The sequence below is a fragment of the Petromyzon marinus genome, chromosome 64, assembly GCF_048934315.1.
Source record: "Petromyzon marinus isolate PM22_M1 ecotype Great Lakes invasive population chromosome 64, UKy_Petmar_22M1.pri1.0, whole genome shotgun sequence".
NCBI lineage: Eukaryota > Metazoa > Chordata > Hyperoartia > Petromyzontiformes > Petromyzontidae > Petromyzon > Petromyzon marinus.
The window spans coordinates 10,060,993-10,085,245 of NC_133730.1; the positions used below are offsets into that span (position 1 = coordinate 10,060,993).

Sequence of the window (24,253 nt, forward strand, 5' to 3'; positions counted from 1 at the left end):
CCCGGGCCCCACCAGAGCTTCCTTAACAAATGTTGAGCGTATGCTCCACCTGGTTCTGGAACCTGACCTGGATCATCACATCTCTCCACTAGGAGTTTTCCAAACTGGTTACTCCGACCACCACCTCATCCTATTTCCCCTCCAAATTCCCAAGCCACTCACCATCAAAATCACCTGCCACTCCCGTAATTTCAAGGGTGTCAAGTTTTCCACTCTACAGCACCTCCTCGCAAAATTCGCCTTCAATGTTATCCCCATCATCCGAGCCAACTGTCTGCGCTCTTCAGCTAGAAGCTGAGCTGAGGGCGGCGCTGGACAAGCTGGCTCCATTAAAACCACGAACCACGTGGCAGCCTTCCCACGACGCTCGCTGGCTCTCAAGAGACGCCATCCTTGCTAAGCGAATCAAGAGATGCCTTCAAAGGATCGCGTCCCGCAGTGGTCTTCCTGCTGATCGAGTTACCTACAGAGCTGCCTGCAGGAAAACCAACGAGCTTATCCTTGCCTCTCGTTCCTCCTACATTGCAGAACGCATCAAAACAGCTACTGGAAACCCACGCATCCTTTGGAAAATCCTCAAGGATCTTCTACATCCTGGTAGCAACATGGTCCCTCACCTTAGCAATCCCCTGGCCTCATTCAAACCTGCCACCTCTTTCAAAACTTACTTCACCAACAAGCTGATCACCATCGTAAGCTCCTCCACGTCTTCCCTCACATCGCACCAACGTACCCTTCTCTCTTTTCCTGAAATTGTAAGCACTCACCCAAACACCTTTCTAACCACGTTCAAGCCGGTGTTTTCAAAAGACGTTTTCTCTTTGATTCAATCACTTCACAAGAAGTAATCGCCACTCGATGTCCTCCTAGGTTCCTTGTTCAAGCAATGTGCTCCGGAACTCGCCATCATGATCAGGAACATCGCAGACGCCTCATTCTCTACGGGGTTTCCATCCAACCTCAAATCTGGCCTGGTCCCCCCTCCCCATGTTAAAGAAAACAAGTCACGACCCTGATGAGCCGTCTAGCTATCGTCCCATCACTCATCTCTCGAATCTTTCTAAACTCCTCGAAAGACTCAGCCCTCGCCCAGCTCAAACCCCACGTCACCTCCTCCCCAAACTACTGCTCCTGCCAGTCAGCTTACCGTCAAAACTACTCCACAGAAACAGCACTCGCCAGAGCCCTCGATGACATTTTCATGATCATTGACTCCGGCTCCATCGTTGCTCTCGTAAGTCTGGACATTTCATCGGCCTCTGACACCGTCAACCACTCGCTCCTTACTTCCCTCCTGAAATACGACTTCGGTATATGTGGCTCAGCACTCAAGTGGACGCTGTCGTACCTTTCTTATCGGCAATCCTCAGTCAGGGTGGGCATGTCCACATCTCCTGAAACAGAAGCGTCGTGTGGCGTCCCCCAGGGCTCCATCCTCGGTCCCCTGCTGTTCACAGCCTCATCGCAAGCTTCGGTGGCAAGCACCACTCGTATGCGGACGACACTATTCTCTTCACCGCCATCAATTCCCCCAATGCGTCTGGATTTGAGAGGCTCTCGGGAAGGAACCACTGCCCTGCAAGTGGTTCTCTGGAAACAACCTTGCCCTCAATCCTTCAAAGTCAGTAGGCCATCATGTTGGGTACCAGGCAACGTCTCGACTCAACACACATACACATCTTTGGTCACACCATCAGGTTCACCAATCACTTCAACTTTCCTTGGTATCATCCTTTTGAACTTTATCCTTCGAACGCCAAACCAATCAAATCTTCAGTTCCTGAAACGTTCACCTGAAGGCTCTCAGACACGTACGCCCTCTCATCTCCACTGAAACTGCCAACACATTGGCGCGTTGCATGGTTGGGTCTCGCCTCGACTGTCGCAACTCCGTCCTCGTCCGGCCCTCCTCTGGCAACCCCGAAAAACTTCACAGACTGCAAAACCACCTGGCAATCGTCGTCATTGGCCGCACTCATCCCCGACTCGACTGACTTGGCCTGACTCCGTGCCCTCCACTGGCTACCCGTCACCAGCAGGGTCACGTACCGGATCGCCTGCCACCGCGCCTTCACATCTGCCTGCCCCCCGTACCTGTCTTCATTACTGACGACTTGCAGCACGGCAGACGCCGTCGGAGTGCGACTCACGGCCTCCTCTCGAAACCAAGATCCAGGGCAGTCACGGCTATGAGCCGCTTCTCGGGGGCTGCCCCAGCAGTCTGGAACGGCTTCCGTCTGCACGTTGGCAGCATCACCTCATTCGTCTCCTTCAAGAGACACTTACAAACTCACTTCTACACCCACACTTCAGAGTGACTCTGGGCTTGGCCCCGCGTCCCTGAGTAGCGGCCATTACGTCCGCAAGTTTCCGTGCGTTACAAATTGCATTATTATGATGGTGGCGGTGGTGGTCATGGTGTTGGTGGAGGTGGGGATGGTGGTGGTGATGATGGCAATGACGATGGTGGTGATGGCGATGATGGTGATGATGGCACACCTTGACACGGTACCCCCAAAGTACTCCTAGTACACCCCCCAACCCCCTCCTAACACCCTCCACCCCCTCACCCCCCCACCCCCTCCTAGCACCCCCCACCTAGCACCCCCACCCCCCTCCTAGCACCCCCCACCTAGCACCCCCCACCCCCCTCCTAGCACCCCCCACCCCCACCTAGCACCCCCCACCCCCACCTAGCACCCCCCACCCCCACCTAGCACCCCCCACCCCCACCTAACACCCCACCCCCACCTAGCACCCCCCCCCCACTCACGCGGCACCCCCATCAGGGTGAAGTTTCTCTTGCAGGTGACGGATCCCATGGCGTTCCCGGCACACATCTTCCACAGGCCCTGGTAGATCCACGTGGTGACGATGACGGCCGCGCCGCGTGACGTCGTCTTCCACTCATCGCACACCGTGCTCACCACGAGGCCCACCAACCCCAGCAAGCACAGCACCAAGCCCAGCACCTCGCTCCCCATCGAGCCCATGCCTGGCGCTGCCACGGGTAGGGGATGGTGGCACGGGTAGGGGAGGTGGCACGGGTAGGGGAGGGAGGAGATGGCTGTGGCACGGGTAGAGGAGGGAGGAGATGGCTGTGGCACGGGTAGAGGAGGTGGCACGGTTATGGGAGGGAGGAAGTGGTGGCACGGGTAGGGGAGGTGGCACGGGTAGGGGAGGGAGGAGGTGGTGGCACGGGTAGGGGAGGGAGGAGATGGTTGTGGCACGGGTAGGGGAGGTGGCACGGGTAGGGGAGGGAGGAGGTGGTGGCACGGGTAGGGGAGGGAGGAGATGGTTGTGGCACGGGTAGAGGAGGTGGCACGGTTATGGGAGGGAGGAGGTGGTGGCACGGGTAGGGGAGGGAGGAGATGATTGTGGCACGGGTAGAGGAGGTGGCACTGTTATTGGAGGGAGGAGGTAGTAGGGGAAGGAGGAGGTGGTAGGGGAGGGGAGGGAGCAGGTGGCACGGGTAGGGGTGGTGGCACGGGTAGGGAGGTGCCACGGGTATAGGAGGGTGGAGGTGGTATGGGAGGGAGGTGGCACGGGTAGGGGCAGGCGGCACAGGTATAGAAGGTGGCACGGGTTTGGAAGGAAGGTGGCACGGGTATTGGAGGGAGGAGGTGGCACGGGTATGGGATGTGGCACGGGTATATAAGGGAGGAGGTGGCACGGGTATGGGAGGTGGCACGGGTAGGCGTGTGTACCTCTGTATGCAGCTGTGTGTACACTTGCGTGTGTAGAAGTGTGTGTTGAATAGTATGTGTGTTGTGTGTGTGTAGTGTGTGTAGTGTATGTGTGTAGTGTGTGTAGTGTATGAGTGTAGTGTGTAGTGTGTGTAGTGTATGTGTGCAGTGTGTGTGTAGTGTGTGTAGTGTATGCAGTGTATGTGTGTAGTGTGTGTATGGTGTATGTGTGTAGTGTTTGTAGTGTATGTGTGTAGTGTATGTGTGTAGTGAGTAGCGTGTGTGTGTAGTGTGTGTAGTGCATGTGTGTAGTGTGTGTAGTGTGTGTATGGTGTATGTGTGTAGTGTGTGTAGTGTATGTGTGTAGTGTATGTGTGTAGTGAGTAGCGTGTGTGTGTAGTGTGTGTAGTGCATGTGCATGTGTGTAGTGTGTATGGTGTGTGTGTAGTGTGAAGTATGTGTAGTGTGTGCAGTGTGTGGAGTGAGTGTATAGTGTATATGTATTGTGTGTTGTGTTTTGTGTGTGTAGTGTTTGTGTGTGCAGTGTGTGTTTGTAGTGTGTGCGGGGGAAATGACAATTAAACAAGGTTCACAGGGTATCACTCATACAATGATCATTCATATTCGGATTAGAAAGCCTCGTAAGGATCTGGCCAAATCTGTGTCGTGAGACCCTCCACCACCCGACAGAGCCCACGCGGTGCACAGACGTTAGACGGAGCGTCGATTGTGACCGTGAGAGAGCGATGCTCACCTCTCACATCCACACTCATCACACCATGGTCTACACACTGGTGGATGAAGAGCAACGTGACGACGATGTCTCCACGCAATTGTTTCACCACTGGCGATGTTCACACGACGCTTCGGGTACTCATTTGAGGCTGAGTCGACCTAGGCGAGGCCGAGGACCCATTCAGATCATCGCCACTGATGCTGTCGGTGGCCGTGATCGGCAAATCGAACTCGGGTCGCCGGGTTGGGAGCGCAGCGTAGCGCTAACCGTTACACCACCGCTCCCCACACACGTAACAGACACTAAGATCACGTGTAGGCCTTCACAGAATGCTGTTTTGCGAGTAGCAGCGCCTATGAAGGCCGGCATGGCACACGACGGGGGATCGATAAAACGATCCATGGGATGGACTTATCACCGCCAGAGGAACGTGGAAGTTCCTAACTAGGAGGGTTTTTGGCGGGGGGGGGGGGGCGGGGGGACTCTGCAGGGCTGTAAACAAAGCGATGAGCATCGATGGAGGAGGAGATCGCTCTGATGCTCGTGAGCCTCTTGCTGGCTAAGTGGTAGAGATTGGAGGGACGCAGCTATCGTACACAGCGGTGTGTGTGGTGTAGTGTGTGTGATGTTGTGTGTGTGATGTAGTGTGTGTGTGTGTGATGTAGTGTGTGTGATGTTGTGTGTGTGGTGTAGTGTGTGTGATGTTGTGTGTGTGATGTAGTGTGTGTGATGTCGTGTGTGTGTGTGATGTAGTGTGTGTGTGATGTCGTGTGTGTGATGTCGTGTGTGTGATGTAGTGTGTGTGTGTGATGTAGTGTGTGTGATGTAGTGTGTGTGATGTAGTGTGTGTGTGTGATGTTGTGTGTGTGATGTAGTGTGTGTGATGTAGTGTGTGTGTGTGATGTCGTGTGTGTGATGTAGTGTGTGTATGATGTAGTGTGTGTGATGTAGTGTGTGTGATGTAGTGTGTGTGATGTCGTGTGTGTGATGTAGTGTGTGTATGATGTAGTGTGTGTGATGTAGTGTGTGTGATGTAGTGTGTGTGATGTCGTGTGTGTGATGTAGTGTGTGTGATACTGGTAGGAACGAAGTTGTAAACTGAGTGTACCAGCCTGCAATAGATTAATGTGTCCGTCCGTCCGTCCCCTTTCAATACTTTAACGAAGTGAAATCTCGTGCTGTTGGGTGTAAAATCGGCAATAGACAGCGCAGAGACTTGTCCTACCAGCCCACCCTGCAGGGACCTGTTATAGTGTGGGAGCGATAGTGTAGCGGTTAGCGCTACGCTGCGCTATGAACCTGGCGACCCGGGTTCGATTCCCGCTCACGGCCAACACCAGTGACGATTATATAAACCGGTCCCGGGCCTCCCCTAGGTCGACTCAGCCTCAAATGAGTAGTACCTGGTGCGGTGTGTGAACTTCGCCACTCGGGAGACAAAGGCGGCCGGGCGTGGTGCTGGCCACCCACCCCCTCGTGTGCCGTGCTGCTGACGGTTAAGGCTATACGGGGGGGTCTTAGTGTGTTGTGTGCGTGAATACCACTCGGGATGATGTGTAGGACTCACCTTGCCTGGATCCGCGTCTCTCCGTCTCTCTCTCCCCTATTGCTCCCACCCCTCTCTCCCACCTCTCTCTCCCCTCTCTCCCACCTCTCTCTCCGTTCCATTCGCCCTGCCCCTCTCTCTCTACTCCTCTTCCCTTCTAGCCACGCGCCCTGCCCCACGCTCTCCGCCTTAACAGGTCACACACAGTACCTGTACAGACTGTATATATAGAGAGAGACTGTTATGTGTGTCTGTATGTGTGTCTGTGTGTCTGTGTGTGTGGACGATCGTTGCCACAGTGGAGTTGGTGTGGACGCTGCTTCACCCGGCAGAGCTCGGAGTTGGGGTGGTTGATGTTCCACTCATTCACTCACCGACTCACTCACATATTCACTCACATACTCACTCATTCACCCACTCACTCATTCACCCACTCACATAATCATTCATTCACCGACTCACTCATTCACTCACCCACTCACTCACCCGCTCACTCACATACTCACTCATTCATTCACCCACTCACACACCCACCCACTCACTCACATACTCATTCATTCACTCACCGACTCACTCACTCATATACTCATTCATTCACTCACTCATTCACTTACTCGCCCACTCACTCACTCACCCACCCACACACCCACCCACCCACTCACACACCCACTGACACACTCACCCACTGATACACCCACCCACACACCCACCCACACACCCACCCACCCACACACCCACCCACACACCCACACACCCACCCACTCACCCACACACCCACTCACTCACAAACCCACCCACACACCCACCCACACAACAACAACCGCCATTCGCCACAAAGTGGCGGTGACGTCACCACGACGCTTGTGCCAGGCCATGTGCACCTTGAGGCCACGTGAAGTGTCGAACGCCCGCTGGCAGGAGGTCACGGGGCAGACCTAGGTGCCACGGGTCGACTGACTGAGATGACTGGCTGATGCACCACTTGTGCCCCCTACTGTGCCAACCTGCTGTGCTTTAGCCACCCGGCGCTCCGCTCGTTGTTGTGAGCGTAACTCCTCTGCCCTCCGTAGCATCATTCACGAGCCTCCTCAGCAGAGGCCGATCTTTACACCGCTGGTACCAGTCATCGGCAAGTCCACTCAGCTCCACGTCCTCCTATACCACATCACTCCATCTCTTCTCTAGCCCGTGCCGCGCCCGTTTTGCCCCCTCGATCCGGCCGAAAAAAAGCTGTTTCGGCATGCGATGGCTGGGCATGCGGGCTACATGATCCAGCCAACGCAGCCTTGCCTGCCGGAGGAGCTCACCGATGGGACCGTGCCTAGATCATTCAAGGATTTGTGAGCTCCTCACACAATCCAGAAGGGAGGGAATGGCCGTGGCCGAGAAGACCTGAAGCTTAGCGCGGAGCGACAGACCAGGTAGCTTGCACACAGCGTTACGCAACCGATGAAAATATATTGCCGCTCGACTGATTCGGAGTGAGACCTCTGCTGTTAGACTGGAGCCGGTCATAAGCACACTGCCCAGGTATGGGAAACTCTCCACTCTCTCCACAACTGCCCCATCACCGATTGGGAGTTGTGGGGGTGGAGTGTCCGATGGTACAAAATACCCAGGCAGGTGCTTAGTTTTGGTGGGGCTAATGGTAAGGCCCCATCTCTTAGTAGCACGCTCCAGTCTCAGCAGCAGCGTCTCCAACTCCTCCTCTGAATGAGCAGCTTTTACCAAATCATCGGCATACATAACGTGGTTGAGCAATACGGAGCCATCCCTTGACCGCACCCGGGCAACGATCAGCCTCCCATTATATCTGTACCAAATGGAGATTCCCCCGATACAGCTATTGAAGGCTTCACGAACTACGTGGTCAAAATAGATGTTAAATAATGTGGGAGCCAGAGGACATCCCTGTCGCACCCCAAGGTGTACAGGGAATGGCTCTGACTCCCGGCCACGTAGTTTTACCCGGGCCAGCTCACCATCATGAAGGTCCTTAATGATCGTGAGCAGAGGGTCAGGTACTCCAAAAGCACGAAGAACAACCCAGAGCCCAGGCCTACTGATGGTATCATAGGCCTTGACCAGGTCAAAAAGCAGAGATGTAGGTTTTGCTGGAATTCCCTACACCTCTGCTGTAGCAGACGGACAGAAAATATGGCATCTGTGCAGGACCGCCCTTTCCTGAAACCGCATTGGGGCTCCGCAAGCCTCTCCTCGGCGTGCCTGGCAAGGCGATGTTGAATCATCCTTGCCAGGACCTTTCCCACACACCCACTCACACACACACTCACACACACTTACACACTCACACACTCACCCACCCACACACTCACCCACCCAATCACTCACTCACACACCTACCCACACACCTACCCACACACCCACCCACACACACACACACCCACCCACCCACACGCCCACCCACCCACACACACACCCACCCACTCACACACTCACACACCCACACACACACACCCACTCACACACTCACACACACACCACACACAAAACCCACCCACTCACCCACCCACACACCCACTCACACACACCCACCCACCCACCCACACACCCACCCACACACACACCCACACACCCACCCACACTCCCACCCACCTACACACCCACACACACACACACTCACACACACCCACCCACACACCCACCCACACACCCACCCACCCACACTCCCACCCACCTACACACCCACACACACACACCCACTCACACACCCACCCACACACCCACACACCCACCCACCCACACACACACCCACAGACCCACCCACACACCCACCCACACTCCCACACACCCACCCACACACCCACACACCCACCCACACACCCACCCACACACACACACACACACACACCCACACTCCCACCAACCTAAACACCCACACACACACACCCACTCACACACTCACACACACCCACCCACACACACACACACCCACTCACACACTCACCCACCCACACACCCACACACCCACACACCCACCCACCCACACACACCCACCCACACACCCACCCTAACACCCACACACCCACCCACACACACACCCACCCACTCCCACACTCACACATCCACCCACACACCCACACACCCACACACCCACCCACCCACACACACACCCACACACCCACCCACACACACCCACCCACCCACACACCCACCCACACACACCCACCCACCCACACACCCACCCACCCACACACCCACCCACACACCCACCCACACACACACACACCCACCCACTCACACACTCACACACCCACCCACACACCCACCCACACACCCATCCACCCACACACACCCACACACCCACCCACACACACAACCCACCCACACACCCACCCACCCACACACCCACCCACTCACACACTCACACACCCACACACCCACCACACACCCACACACACACCCACACACCCACCCACACACACACCCACCCACACACACACACACCCACCCACACACCCACCCACCCACACACTCACCCACACACACACACACCCTCCCACTCACACACTCACACACCCACCCACACACCACCACCCACCCACACACCCACACACACACCCACACACCCACCCACTCACAAACACCCACACACCCACCCACACACACACCCACCCACACACCCACACACACACTCACCCACTCACACACTCACCCACCACACACCCACACACACACCCACACACCCACACACACCCACCCACACACCCACCCTAACACCCACACACCCACCCACACACACACCCACCCACTCACACACTCACACACCCACACACACACACCCACTCACACACTCACACACACACACCCACACACAAAACCCACCCACTCACCCACCCACACACCCACTCACACACACCCACCCACCCACACACCCACCCACACACCACACCCACACACACCCACACTCCCACCCACCTACACACCCACACACACTCACACACACCCACCCACACACCCACACAAACACACACCCACCCACTCACACACTCACCCACCCACACACCCACCCACCCACACTCCCACCCACCTACACACCCACACACACACACCCACTCACACACCCACCCACCCACACACCCACACACCCACCCACCCACACACACACCCACAGACACACCCACACACCCACCCACACTCCCACACCCACCCACACACCCACACACCCACCCACACACCCACCCACACACACACCACACACACACCCACACTCCCACCCACCTACACACCCACACACACACACACACCCACTCACACACTCACACACACCCACCCACACACCCACACACACACACCCACTCACACACTCACCCACCCACACACCCACACACCCACACACACACCCACACACCCACCCACCCACCCACACACCCACCCTAACACCCACACACCCACCCACACACACACCCACCCACTCCCACACTCACACATCCACCCACACACCCACACACCCACACACCCACCCACCCACACACACACCCACACACCCACCCACACACACACCCACCCACCCACCCACACACCCACCCACACACACACACCCACCCACTCACACACTCACACACCCACCCACACACCCACCCACACACCATCCACCCACACACACCCACCCACACACACACCCACACACCCACCCACCCACACACCCACCCACTCACACACTCACACACCCACACACCCACCCACACACACACCCACACACCCACCCACACACACACCCACACTCCCACCCACCTACACACCCACACACACACACACACCCACTCACACACTCACACACACCCACCCACACACCCACACACACACACCCACTCACACACTCACCCACCCACACACCCACACACCCACACACACACCCACACACCCACCCACCCACCCACACACCCACCCTAACACCCACACACCCACCCACACACACACCCACCCACTCCCACACTCACACATCCACCCACACACCCACACACCCACACACCCACCCACCCACACACACACCCACACACCCACCCACACACACACCCACCCACCCACCCACACACCCACCCACACACCCACCCACACACACACACCCACCCACTCACACACTCACACACCCACCCACACACCCACCCACACACCCATCCACCCACACACACCCACCCACACACACACCCACACACCCACCCACCCACACACCCACCCACTCACACACTCACACACCCACACACCCACCCACACACACACCCACACACCCACCCACACACACACCCACACACCCACCCACACACACACACACCCACCCACACACCCACCCACCCACACACCCACCCACCCACACACTCACCCACACACACACACACACCCTCCCACTCACACACCCACCCACACACCACCACCCACCCACACACCCACACACACACCCACACACCCACCCACTCACAAACACCCACACACCCACCCACACACACACCCACCCACACACACACACCCACTCACACACTCACCCACCCACACACCCACACACACACCCACCCACCCACACACACCCACTCACACACCCACCCTAACACCCACACACCCACCCACACACACACCCACCCACTCACACACTCACACATCCACCCACACACCCACACACCCACACACCCACCCACCCACCCACACACACACCCACACACCCACCCACCCACACACCCACCCACACACCCACACACCCACCCACCCACACCACCACACACCCACCCACACAAAAACCCACCCACACACCCACCCACCCACACACCCACCCACACAAAAACCCACCCACACACCCACCCACCCACACACCCACCCACTCACACACTCACACACCCACACACCCACCCACACACCCACACACACACACCCACCAACACCCACCCACACACACACCCACACACCCACCCACACACACACACACACACCCACACACCCACCCACCCACCCACACACTCACCCACACACACACACACCCTCCCACTCACACACTCACACACCCACCCACTCACACACTCACACACCCCCCCACACACCCACCCACCCATCCACACACCCACACACACCCACACACCCACCCACCCACCCACACACCCACCCACACACCCACCCACACACACACCCACCCACCCACACCCACCCACACACCCACCCACCCACCCACACACCACCATCCACCCACACACCCACACACTCACACACCCACACACCCACCCACCCACACACCAACCCACTCACACACCCACCCACCCATCCACACACCCACACACACCCACACACCCACACACCCACCCACACACCCACCCACCCACACACCCACACACCCACCCATACACCCACCCACACACCCACACACCACCACACTCACCCACACACACCCTCCCACTCACACACTCACACACCCACCCACTCACACACCCCCCCACACACCCACCCACCCATCCACACACCCACACACACCCACACACCCACCCACCCACACACCCACCCACACACCCACACACCCACCCACACACACACCCACCCACCCACACCCACCCACCCACACACCACCACCCACCCACACACCCACACACTCACACACCCACCCACACACCCACCCACACACACACCCACCCACACACCCACCCACCCACACACCAACCCACTCACACACCCACACACCCACCCACACACCCACCCACCCATCCACACACCCACACACCCACACACCCACCCACACACCCACCCACACACCCACCCACACCCACACACCCACCCACACACCACCACTCACCCAGTCACTCACCACTCTGCGGGTCACCTCACTTCTCTGCTTGTGCCCTCGCCCTGCTCCGTCTGTAATTCCCCCTCCCTCCCCCTCCCCTACCTCCCCCTCCCTCTCCCCCTCCCCTCCCTCCCTTCCCCCCTACCCTCCCCCCTCCCCTCCCTTCCCCCCTCTCTCCCCCTCCCATTCCCCCTCCCTTCCCCCCTCTCTCCCCCCTCCCTCCCCCCCTCTCTCCCCCTCCCTTGCCCCCTCCCCTCCCCCCTCCCCTACCTCCCCCTCCCCTCCCCCTCCCCTCCCCTCCCTACGTCCCTCCCCCCCTCCCACAACCACCGCCTCCTCTCGCCCCCACCCCCCACCCCCAACCAACAACAACAACAACGTCGTCGTCGTCTAGCTGCATCAAGGCGTTGCTTTCTCTCTCTCACTGCCGGCTACAATTTGTCATCCTCGCGCTGTTCGTCGCTGGCCGCTGAGCGTTTTGGGTTGGCGAGGTGGCGTTGGGGCTTTTAGACTCCGCGCTCAGCACCGCGTGATTTAGAAACAAATCAATAAACCCCGGCCACTACGCCGACCGCTGTGGTTTATTGCGCCGTGACGAAGGCCTATTGCCAGAAACGTCGGCCACTGTAATACCCCACGATTAACATCCATCCCCTCCTGTTAACTTTGCTTCGTCGCTCCGCGAGGGAAAAAAACGTCGTCGCTGTATTCTTGACACCGCCACTCTCGGACCTGCACAAACCACAGCAGCAGCAGCAGTGGATGATAGCTGGCGATGCACAAACAGAACATTTACAAAACTTTTTTATAAATAAATAAATGCGCCGTTTAAAAATACATTTATGCGAACCAACACACCTGAAGACGACCGTTTGAGTTATGGTCGAAACGTCGTGAGAATTTTTTATTGTTTTATATATATTTTATTATTTTGTTGTTTCCCTTCAACGTGACTTTACCGAAAAAACTAAGAATATGAATTACTGCAGTCACGAAAGCTTTAAATCAAAATTTACAAAACTCTCAAGTAGCACCACGTGTCACAACGCAATGCCCCGTCCACGAACACGACGGAGGAGACATCACAGCCACGACGACGATGATGATGATGGCGATGATGATTGTGTGACACTCTTCCGCTACTGCTCCCGGTCGCTGCAGTCTGCTGAATGTGACGTTGAAGTTGACGCTCTGCGTGGAGTCGGGGAGCGGTGGCGCAGCGGTTAGCGCTAAGCTGCGCTACGAACCCGGCGACGCGAGATCGATCCCCGCTCACGGCCACCACCACCACCACCGGTGACAATCGCCTGAACCGGGGTCATGGGCCTCACCTACGTCACCACGCGAGTACCTGGCGCGGGGTGTAAACATCGCCACTGGGGAGACAAAGGCGGCCGGGGCGTGGTGCTGGCCACCCACCGCCTCGTGTGCCGTGCCGGCCTTCGCAGCTGCACGCAAGCGGCAGTCGCCCCAACAGTCTGCTACAGGCTACACGAGGGTGGTGGTGGGGGTGTGAAGAGCGCCTGGGTGTGCCTGTCGCCGTGCGCTCCGCATCGACATCGCAGCCGCACGGCCACGACCCCCGGCGGGGGCTGCAAGCAGCGAATGCGGCGCGCGACTGCCCTCGGCGTTCTGCCACTCCTCCCTCTCCCTTTCTCTCTCTCTTTAACAATCAGAGGAATCACAAGAAAGATGCTCGGCGTAGTCGGCACTTTGCTCCGTTCATCATTTCGCTTATTTTTTTCTTCAATGCTTTGCTTTATGTGCCCCTCCTCCCTCCCCTCCTTCTTCTCTCTCTCTCTCCCCCCTCTCTCCCTACTCTATGTCTGTGCTCCCCCTGTTGTCTATGTAATATTGTTACTTGTTTCTGTTGTCTATGTAATATTGTTACTTGTTTCTGTTGTCTATGTAATATTGTTACTTGTTTCTTGAGGGGGGTCAAGGCGCCTGCAGCGGCGCGAACGGCGTTCTTCTTCGGCATTTCACTTTCTGACGAGCTCCTTCGTCGAGCGTGGCGTGCCACGTGCCGACTCTTTCTCTCTCCGTCTCTCTCTCTGTCGCTCTCTCTCTCTGTCTCGCTCTCTGTCTGTCTCTGTCTCTCTGTCTCGCTCTGTCTCTCTCTCTCTGTCTCTCTCTCTGTCTTGCTCTCTCTGTCTCTCTCTCTGTCTCGCTCTCTCTGTCTCTCTCTCTCTGTCTCTCTCTCTCTGTCTCTGTCTCTCTGTCTCTCTCTCTGTCTCGCTCTCTCTCTCTGTCTCTCTCTCTCTGTCTCTCTGTCTCGCTCTCTCTGTCTCGCCCTCTCTCTCTCTGTCTCTGTCTCTCTCTTTGTCTTGCTCTCTCTGTCTCTCTCTCTCTGTCTCGCTCTCTCTCTCTGTCTCTCTCTCTCTCTGTCTCGCTCTCTCTCTCTCTGTCTCGATCTCTCTCTGTCTCGCTCTCTCTCTGTCTCGCTCTCTCTGTCTCTCTCTGTCTCTGTCTCGCTCTCTCTCTGTCTCGCTCTCTCTGTCTCGCTCTCTCTCTGTCTCTCTCTCTGTCTCGCCCTCTCTCTCTGTCTCTGTCTCTCTCTCTTTGTCTCGCTCTCTCTGTCTCTCTCTCTGTCTCTCTCTCTCTCTGTCTCGCTCTCTCTGTCTCTCTCTCTCTCTCTGTCTCGCTCTCTCTCTCTGTCTCGATCTCTCTCTGTCTCGCTCTCTCTCTCTGTCTCGCTCTCTCTCTGTCTCGCTCTCTCTGTCTCGCTCTCTCTCTGTCTCTCTCTCTCTGTCTCGCTCTCTCTCTGTCTCTCTCTCTCTGTCTCGCTCTCTCTGTCTCGCTCTCTCTCTGTCTCGCTCTCTCTCTCTGTCTCTGTCTCTCTCTCTTTGTCTCGCTCTCTCTGTCTCTCTCTCTGTCTCTCTCTCTCTCTCTCTGTCTCGCTCTCTCTGTCTCTCTCTCTCTCTCTGTCTCGCTCTCTCTCTCTGTCTCGATCTCTCTCTGTCTCGCTCTCTCTCTGTCTCGCTCTCTCTCTGTCTCGCTCTCTCTGTCTCGCTCTCTCTCTCTCTCTGTCTCGCTCTCTCTCTCTGTCTCGCTCTCTCTGTCTCGCTCTCTGTCTCGCGTTAACGTCTGAGAGCACGCACGTCTCTACTCTGGCCTCTTCTCAATAGCTGACAACTCTCTCTCTGTCTCTCTGTCTCTGTCTCTCTCTCTGTCTCTCTCTCTCTCTCTGTCTCGCTCTCTCTGTCTCGCTCTCTCTCTGTCTCTCTCTCTCTGTCTCGCTCTCTCTCTCTGTCTCGCGTTAACGTCTGAGAGCACGCACGGTTCTACTCTGGCCTCTTCTCAATAGCTGACAATGACCCCCCCTCCCCCTCCTGTATAGCCTTAACATCTCCTAGCCACCGTGTGCGCCATGGTGCCTAGGATACGTTAACTACCTCGCCTGGTATACAGGAGGTCGGGGGTTCAATCGCGACCCTGACCCCTGCTGTATATGTAGAATATGACTTCTGGACACCCCGGGTGTTGTAGAATCACACGGGGACCAGAATCTTATTCAGGGCTGCTCGCCGTTTATTCACTCCTCTTCCTCCACTCCACTCGCACTCCTCTCTCTCTCTCCACACTTCCACCCGTGGCGGACACTTGCTAGCCCCCGTCCCTTTCTCCTTCCTCACTCACTCTCTCCCGAGGCTACCCCTCACGTCTCCCCCTTTTCCCCATTCCCCCGAGACGTCGTCACTCCAACTCCCCCCTCTCTCTTTCTCTTGTTCTCCCCGTCCCCAATCCTCTATCCCTTTTCCGGGGCTCCTCCCATTCAGCCCCTCTTCCCGCACTCGCCCCTCATTGCGTCCTCACGGTACTCCTCTACATTATCCCCCCCTGTGAAGAAAAATCAGCCGTCCCGGCCGCCAACGTTATGTTGCAGAAGAAAAAAAATGCGGACGACCCCTAAGACAAGCAGCCAACAACGGAACAAGAAAAACAATAACGCAGATCACAGGAAGATAACAGCACGAGAACCAAGCAAAGGGACATGTGGCCCGTGCAGAGGCCCCTACACCATGACCTGTCGTGCGGAGCGCACCGCCAGTCCCAACAATGCCCCGTCGAGCGGATGGGTGCAGGCAGGGCCCTCAACGGAACGGCCTCCTCCTGGAACTCGTCCCTAAGGCTGGTCCGCTTGCTCGAGTCGGAGCCCGGTCGAGCGGTGGCATTGCAGTCCTGTGAGACCGCTCGCCCCTGGCAGGGGCGCAGGCAGTTCCTCGGGAACTCGGCGCTGTGATCCTGTGGGTGGAGGAGAAGAAGCACCCTGACGCACCGCCTCCTGACACCCGCGTCACATCAGACACCCGTGACACTTCAGACACCCGTGACACTTCAGACACCCATGACACATCAGACACCCGTGACACATCAGACACCCGTGACACATCAGACACCCGTGACACTTCAGACACCCGTGACACTTCAGACACCCGTGTCACATCAGACACCTGCGACACTTCAGACACCCGTGACACTTCAGACACCCGTGACACTTCAGACACCCGTGACACTTCAGACACCCGTGACACTTCAGACACCCGCGACACTTCAGACACCCGCAACACTTCAGACACCCGCGACACTTCAGACACCCGTAACACTTCAGACACCCGTGACACTTCAGACACCCGTGACACTTCAGACACCCGCGACACTTCAGACACCCGTGACACTTCAGACACCCGTGACACTTCAGACACCCTCGTCACTTCAGACACCCGTGACACTTCAGACACCCACGGCACATCAGACACTGCGTCACATCAGACACCCGTGACACATCAGACACCCGTGACACATCAGACACCCGTGACACTTCAGACACCCGTGACACATCAGACACCCGTGACACTTCAGACACCCGCGACACTTCAGACACCCGTGACACTTCAGACACCCGTGACACTTCAGACACCCGTGACACTTCAGACACCCGTGACACTTCAGACACCCTCGTCACTTCAGACACCCGTGACACTTCAGACACCCACGGCACATCAGACACTGCGTCACATCAGACACCCGTGTCACATCAGACACCCGTGACACTTCAGACACCCGTGACACTTCAGACACCCGTGACACTTCAGACACCCGTGACACATGAGACACCCGTGACACATCAGACACCCGTGACACTTCAGACACCCGCGACACTTCAGACACCCGCGACACTTCAGACACCCGCGACACTTCAGACACCCGTGACACTTCAGACACCCGTGACACATCAGACACCCGTGACACATCAGACACCCGTGATACTTCAGACACCCGTGACACATCAGACACCCGTGACACTTCAGATACCCGTGACACATCAGACACCCTTGACACTTCAGACACCTGTGACACTTCAGACACCCGCGTCACATCAGACACCCGTGACACTTCAGACACCCTCGTCACTTCAGACACCCGTGACACTTCAGACACCCACGGCACATCAGACACTGCGTCACATCAGACACCCGTGACACATCAGACACCCGTGACACATCAGACACCCGTGACACTTCAGACACCCGTGACACATCAGACACCCGTGACACTTCAGACACCCGCGACACTTCAGACACCCGTGACACTTCAGACACCCGTGACACTTCAGACACCCGTGACACTTCAGACACCCGTGACACTTCAGACACCCTCGTCACTTCAGACACCCGTGACACTTCAGACACCCACGGCACATCAGACACTGCGTCACATCAGACACCCGTGTCACATCAGACACCCGTGACACTTCAGACACCCGTGACACTTCAGACACCCGTGACACTTCAGACACCCGTGACACATGAGACACCCGTGACACATCAGACACCCGTGACACTTCAGACACCCGCGACACTTCAGACACCCGCGACACTTCAGACACCCGCGACACTTCAGACACCCGTGACACTTCAGACACCCGTGACACATCAGACACCCGTGACACATCAGACACCCGTGATACTTCAGACACCCGTGACACATCAGACACCCGTGACACTTCAGATACCCGTGACACATCAGACACCCTTGACACTTCAGACACCTGTGACACTTCAGACACCCGCGTCACATCAGACACCCGTGACACTTCAGACACCCGCGTCACATCAGACACCCGTGACACTTCAGACACCCGTGACACTTCAGACACCCGTGACACTTCAGACACCCGTGACACTTCAGACACCCGCGACACTTCAGACACCCGCGACACTTCAGACACCCGTGACACTTCAGACACCCGCGACACTTCAGACACCCGCGACACTTCAGACACCCGTGACACATCAGACACCCGCGACACTTCAGACACCCGTGACACTTCAAACACCCGTGACACTTCAGACACCCGCGACACATCAGACACCCGCGACACTTCAGACACCCGTGACACTTCAGACGCCCGCGACACATCAGACACCCGCGACACTTCAGACACCCGCGACATTTCAGACACCCGCGACACTTCAGACACCCGTGACACTTCAGACACCCGCGACACTTCAGACACCCGTGACCCTTCAGACACCCGTGACACTTCAGACACCCGTGACACTTCAGACACCCGTGACACTTCAGACACCCGTGGCACTTCAGACACCCGCGACACTTCAGACACCCGCGACACTTCAGACACCCGTGACACTTCAGACACCCGCGACACATCAGACACCCGCGACACTTCAGACACCCGCGACACTTCAGACACCCGCGACACTTCAGACACCCGCCGTTCCGGGATTGGGGATGAATCAACGGAACAAACTGAGTGGGCTGCACAATCCAACGTCGCCGGCCGAATTTGATGCGCACGCACTGCTGTCTCCGGACCTCTACAACCTCCGCTGGACCCTGCCACGGGCGATGTAATTTACGGGACGTCCCCATGGGGAACCTGCCGACAATGCAGCCAGGCTTCATCACCAACCCCCCACGGGTTTCCAGGCCCCCGGTGCACCGGCAACATCTCATTTGCCGTTTGCCGACTGGCCGAATTACTTGCCGCGGCCTCGCGTGCCTCCTGCAGCCTGTCAGGCGTAACCCTTATGGGGGCTCGCATCGCGGGTCCCTTTCCGGACGAGCCCAAACCCAATTGGACGTGCATCGGGGGTTCCGGTTCCCTCCCGTAGATCAAAAAAAGTGGAGAATCCCATGGAGAAATGAGGTCGTAACATGTCTGCCACAACAACAACAACAACCGCCATTCATCACTAAGTGGCGGTGACGTCACCACGACGCTTGTGCCAGGCTATGTGCACCCTGAGGCCTCGTGAAGTGTCTGGCAAAACAACCCCCTAGCTCCTCGCGGTGCCGGACGGGCAACTCTGTCATGGACAGTGCTGTGGGGGGAGGACCAATTTCGATTGGCTCCTCCCCTCATGGCATCTGTGTCCACCACAGGGGGCTAAACGGGGGCTCTGGACGGGTGCGAGGGGCTGGTAACCCCTCCAACTTCAATTAATTACCACTAAACCGCGAAATAAGTATATAACTAACAAGCTTGTCTGCCACAAGGACCCCTGGGACATGCAGGTCCCAATCGGACTGAGCCGCGTCCACCTGGTGGCACAGCAGAGACGTGAGGGTGCGATGCAGTCGCTCTACCATCCCATCAGTTTGAGGGTGGTAATGCGACGTCCTAATTTTCCTCGTGCCCAGGAGGTGGCAGACCCCCTTGAGCAACCTAGAGGAAAAATTGCGGCCCTGGTCGGTCAAGAGTTGCTCGGGGGCCCCCTTGTCCAGCACATAGCCGTGCACAAAGGCATCGGCTATGGATGCGGCCGACTGATCTGGCAAGGGCCAAGCCATAGGCCAATGGGTGAGGTGCTCAACCCCGACTAGGAGATATTTATGGCCCCTTTTTGAAATCTGGAACGGGCCCAGGATGTTGAGAGCCACCAGCTCGTTGACCCGTCCAACCTGGATGGATTGCAGCGGGGGCAGATCCTGCCGAACCAGCGGCTTCTGGCGGACACAATCTTGACAACCATTTGTAAACAGTGCCACGTCATCCTCCATACCCGGGCAATAGTAGTCACGTTTAAGAGTAAGCAACGGCTTCCGAAATCCCAAGTGGATTAATTTTTCGTGAACAACCCGGGTAAGCTTCCCCCGGAGGACCGTGGGCACAACGACACCACACAAGGAGGCCATACTAAAGGTCCCCAATGGGGCCCTCGCTGGAGAGGCACTCTGGTCAGCCGCTTTAACACGGCATCGCAGCTTAAGCAGAGAGGCGTCCTCTATCTGCAGGCGGGAACATTCATCAGGCGTAAGGCCCTGCCGATAGTCTGCTGGCAACGGCGCCTCATCGGGGGGCATTGCTTCGGCTGCTGCCACCAAAATGTCTAGGACCGTGTCCGCGAACACAAGGCAGATCTGAATCACGGCAGAACCAATACCTCGGCCGTAGCTGACCATTGTTATAATGCGGTGGGCTCACATGATATTGTGTTTTCCGAGACCAAGGTACTCTGCAAACCTTCGGGCTACTATCAAAGGTCATGAAGCCATCCAGATATATAAACATAGACATAACTTGAACCGAGAAGATGGATACAAATTGAGCAATCATTGGAAGGATGTTATTAACCAGGTAAAACCCTAACTGCTTTATGGTTGTTGTTTATCATTTCTGCCGGGTACTACGAGTCTATTTTTCCGAGTTAACCCCCCCCCCCGCATCCCCAGCTCACGCAACCTCCCACTTCCAGCCCCGCCCACTTCCCACCGTCCAGCTTCACGTCCCTCTCCTGGCGTCCACGCCCCCCCCCTCTCTCCCCCCTTGCCCCTCCCCCCTTTCTAACCTTTAACCTCTATCCAACTTCAGCAAAAACAATTCTTGCTGTGGTTTTCCCACCTGATGATGATTGCTCGTGTTGCAATCGAAACGTGATTTTTTTATTTGATTTTACACCTATTTGACTTTACCGAAAGAACCAAAGAGTATGAATTAGCGTACGTGTTTTCTGTATTTGTTTTAATCCGCGTGTCTCTATGTTGTTCTGCGTATTCGTGTGTTTGTATGCATGTTCACGTGTCGGGGAGACAAAGGCGGCCGGGCGTGGTGCTGCCCACCCACCCACCCCCTCGTGTGCCACAGTTAAGTTAAGTTTATATTGGCTCACAGCACTTGCCACCACAGTCTGAGTTTGTCATTGAATGAAGAGGAGTGTACACTCCTGGCGAGATGTTGACTACCTCGCCTGGTGTACAGGAGGAGGTCGTCGTTTCGATCGCGACCCTGACGCCTGCTGCTGCTGCTGCGTATTTGGAGTTTGCGTCTCAACCCTCTCCCCGTGGTCCCCACGACATTCAGACTCAACATCATCCGCGCGTTTCGTTTATTTGGCCACTGAAAACAATTTCAAGACGACGATGATGATGAGCTGTCGTTTCTGATAAGCTTCTGAAAAAGAGTTACGTAGCTCAGTGAGCCTCAGGGACCGTTCGTACATGACGTCACGCATCTACGGGTGGGGGGGGGGTTGAGAAATGTGACATCACAGCAAAATGCACAACTTTGAATAAATATAAACAACATGTTCTACTTAATTAAATTGAATTTTGAATACATGTTTTTTCCTACAACATCAGAGTGCAGCGCCACATTAAATACGCACTACAATGACAATAATTAAAAGCGATTTGAAGCATGTTTTATATTTTTTGGGGGGGAGGGGGCAGAGCTTTGTGACGTCATATTTGAGGGTGGGTCTGACTTGTGACGTCGCGTGACGAAGGGGAGGGGTCAAAAATCGTCCAAAATCACGTGACGCCATTTATCGACGGCCCCTTAGCTCGTAACATAAAACATAGTTTATAGTTTAGTTTATTGCAGTTCACTGTTCAAGCGGCATTAGATCAATATTGCAGTCTGTGATGCAATGTGTAGGGGTAGCGGTAACGAACCCGGCGACCCGGGTTCGATTCCCACTCACAGCCAACACCGGTGACAATTATCTGAACGGGTGTTGGGCCTCCCCTAGGTCGACTCGGCCTCAAATGAGTGCCGGGTGCGACTGAAAAAAAAACACATCGCCACTGAGGAGACAAAGACGGCCGGGCTTGGTGCTGGCCACCCACCCCCTCGTGTGCCGTGCCGGCCTTCACAGGCGCTGCTGCTACTCGCTAAGGGGCCGTCCATAAATGACGTCACGCGATTTTGGACAATTTTTGAACCACCCCCCCTCGTCACACGACGTCATAAAAAGTCAGACCCCCCCTCAAATATGACGTCACAAAGCTCTGCCCCCCCCCCCCCTACCCATAACCATATTTCCATTTTGAAAATAAAACGTGCTTCAAATCGCTTAAAACTATTGTCATTGTAGTGCGTATTTAATGTGGCGCTGCACTCTGATGTTGTAGGAGTGTTGTTATAACAATTCTATATTTATTTAAAGTTGTGCATTTTGATGTGACGTCACATCTCTCAAACCCCCCCCCCCCCCCCTCGTCACACATCGTCACAAATGTCTGACCCCCCCTCGGTGCGTGACGTCATTTATGGACGGTCCCTGACAACACTTGCCCCAACAGTCTGTTCAAGGCCATCCGGCGGGGGAGATCTTCGTAAGTGGGGTGAATATCAGCGAGAGCAAGGCAGAGAGAGAGAGCAACAGTGACCCAGCGTGCAGGCCCTCTCAGGGGTGAGGCCTCATCCGGCAACAGTGGAGCGAGCCGCTTCGAGCACTTGCAGGGACTGCGCCTGTGATACCTCGCTGGCCCCATCGATCCCGCTGGGAGTTTGGCTTCTCCGGGCGTGTGGGGGTTGAAGGAACGCGGAGAGGGACAACCCCGAGCCCCGTGCCAGACGCGAGGGAGAGGCGCCACTCAAGCATCCACTCATGACGGGCCGGTGAGCCGCGTGCTGAACCGGCTACGTGTCCTGACCCAACTCACCACGTGATTCGAATTTTCAATCTTTTTGTTTTGTATCCTTTGTCTCTCTCTCACGCGATTGGGGGGGTGCCTTTGCTTGTGTGCTGATTGATGTCGCCTTCATTGGCTTCTGCATCGCGTGCGAATGCTTTGATAGGCGTCTCTCGATCGAGCCTCTCTCCTTGGGCAAGACAAAATAAAAGATCGTCTTCGCTCATTGGCCTTTAATCCACGATCGATGGGTTTGTGATGATCGACGGGACGGTCGCCCCGTGTGACTGGCGGCGGCACTGGAGATCCGGTGGTGACGAGACCCGGCCCAGGGCTTAGCGGACTGGAGCCGGGTCGCTCTCGCGTGGATCGACCGAATGAAGTTTGTTTTTATTATTTGGGGCTATATCGCGTACATATGCGTCGTCGTTAAAACCGCCACTACCACCCGACACAGCCAATTAGTAGGGTTCGTCAAGTAAACTGTCGGCGGTTGCAGAACACGCATGCCAATAAGGACCCTCAATTGATTTTGATATGTTGAAGTTCTGTGCAAGAAAACGTGGACAATTCGTTACCAAGCTGTGGAATTCACTTCCATCAAATATTCGATTGGCCGAGTC

At 56.3% G+C, this 24,253-nt stretch overlaps 1 protein-coding gene, 1 long non-coding RNA gene and 1 pseudogene across 2 annotated transcripts in view; 2 read left to right on the forward strand and 1 right to left on the reverse strand.

Annotated features, from left to right (window-relative positions):
• LOC116957863 (claudin-7-like) overlaps positions 1-2,993 on the reverse strand; it is a 28,982-nt gene extending 25,989 nt beyond the window's left edge. The window contains exon 1 of the mRNA XM_076054140.1: positions 2,774-2,993. Within this exon, the coding sequence (XP_075910255.1) occupies positions 2,774-2,993 (220 nt within the window). The remainder of the gene's footprint in view (positions 1-2,773) is intronic.
• LOC142906430 (uncharacterized) overlaps positions 1-24,253 on the forward strand; it is a 114,288-nt gene that overhangs the window by 64,237 nt on the left and 25,798 nt on the right. The gene's annotated exons all lie outside the window — the stretch shown is intronic.
• On the forward strand, positions 16,741-20,434 carry LOC142906366 (uncharacterized; annotated as a pseudogene).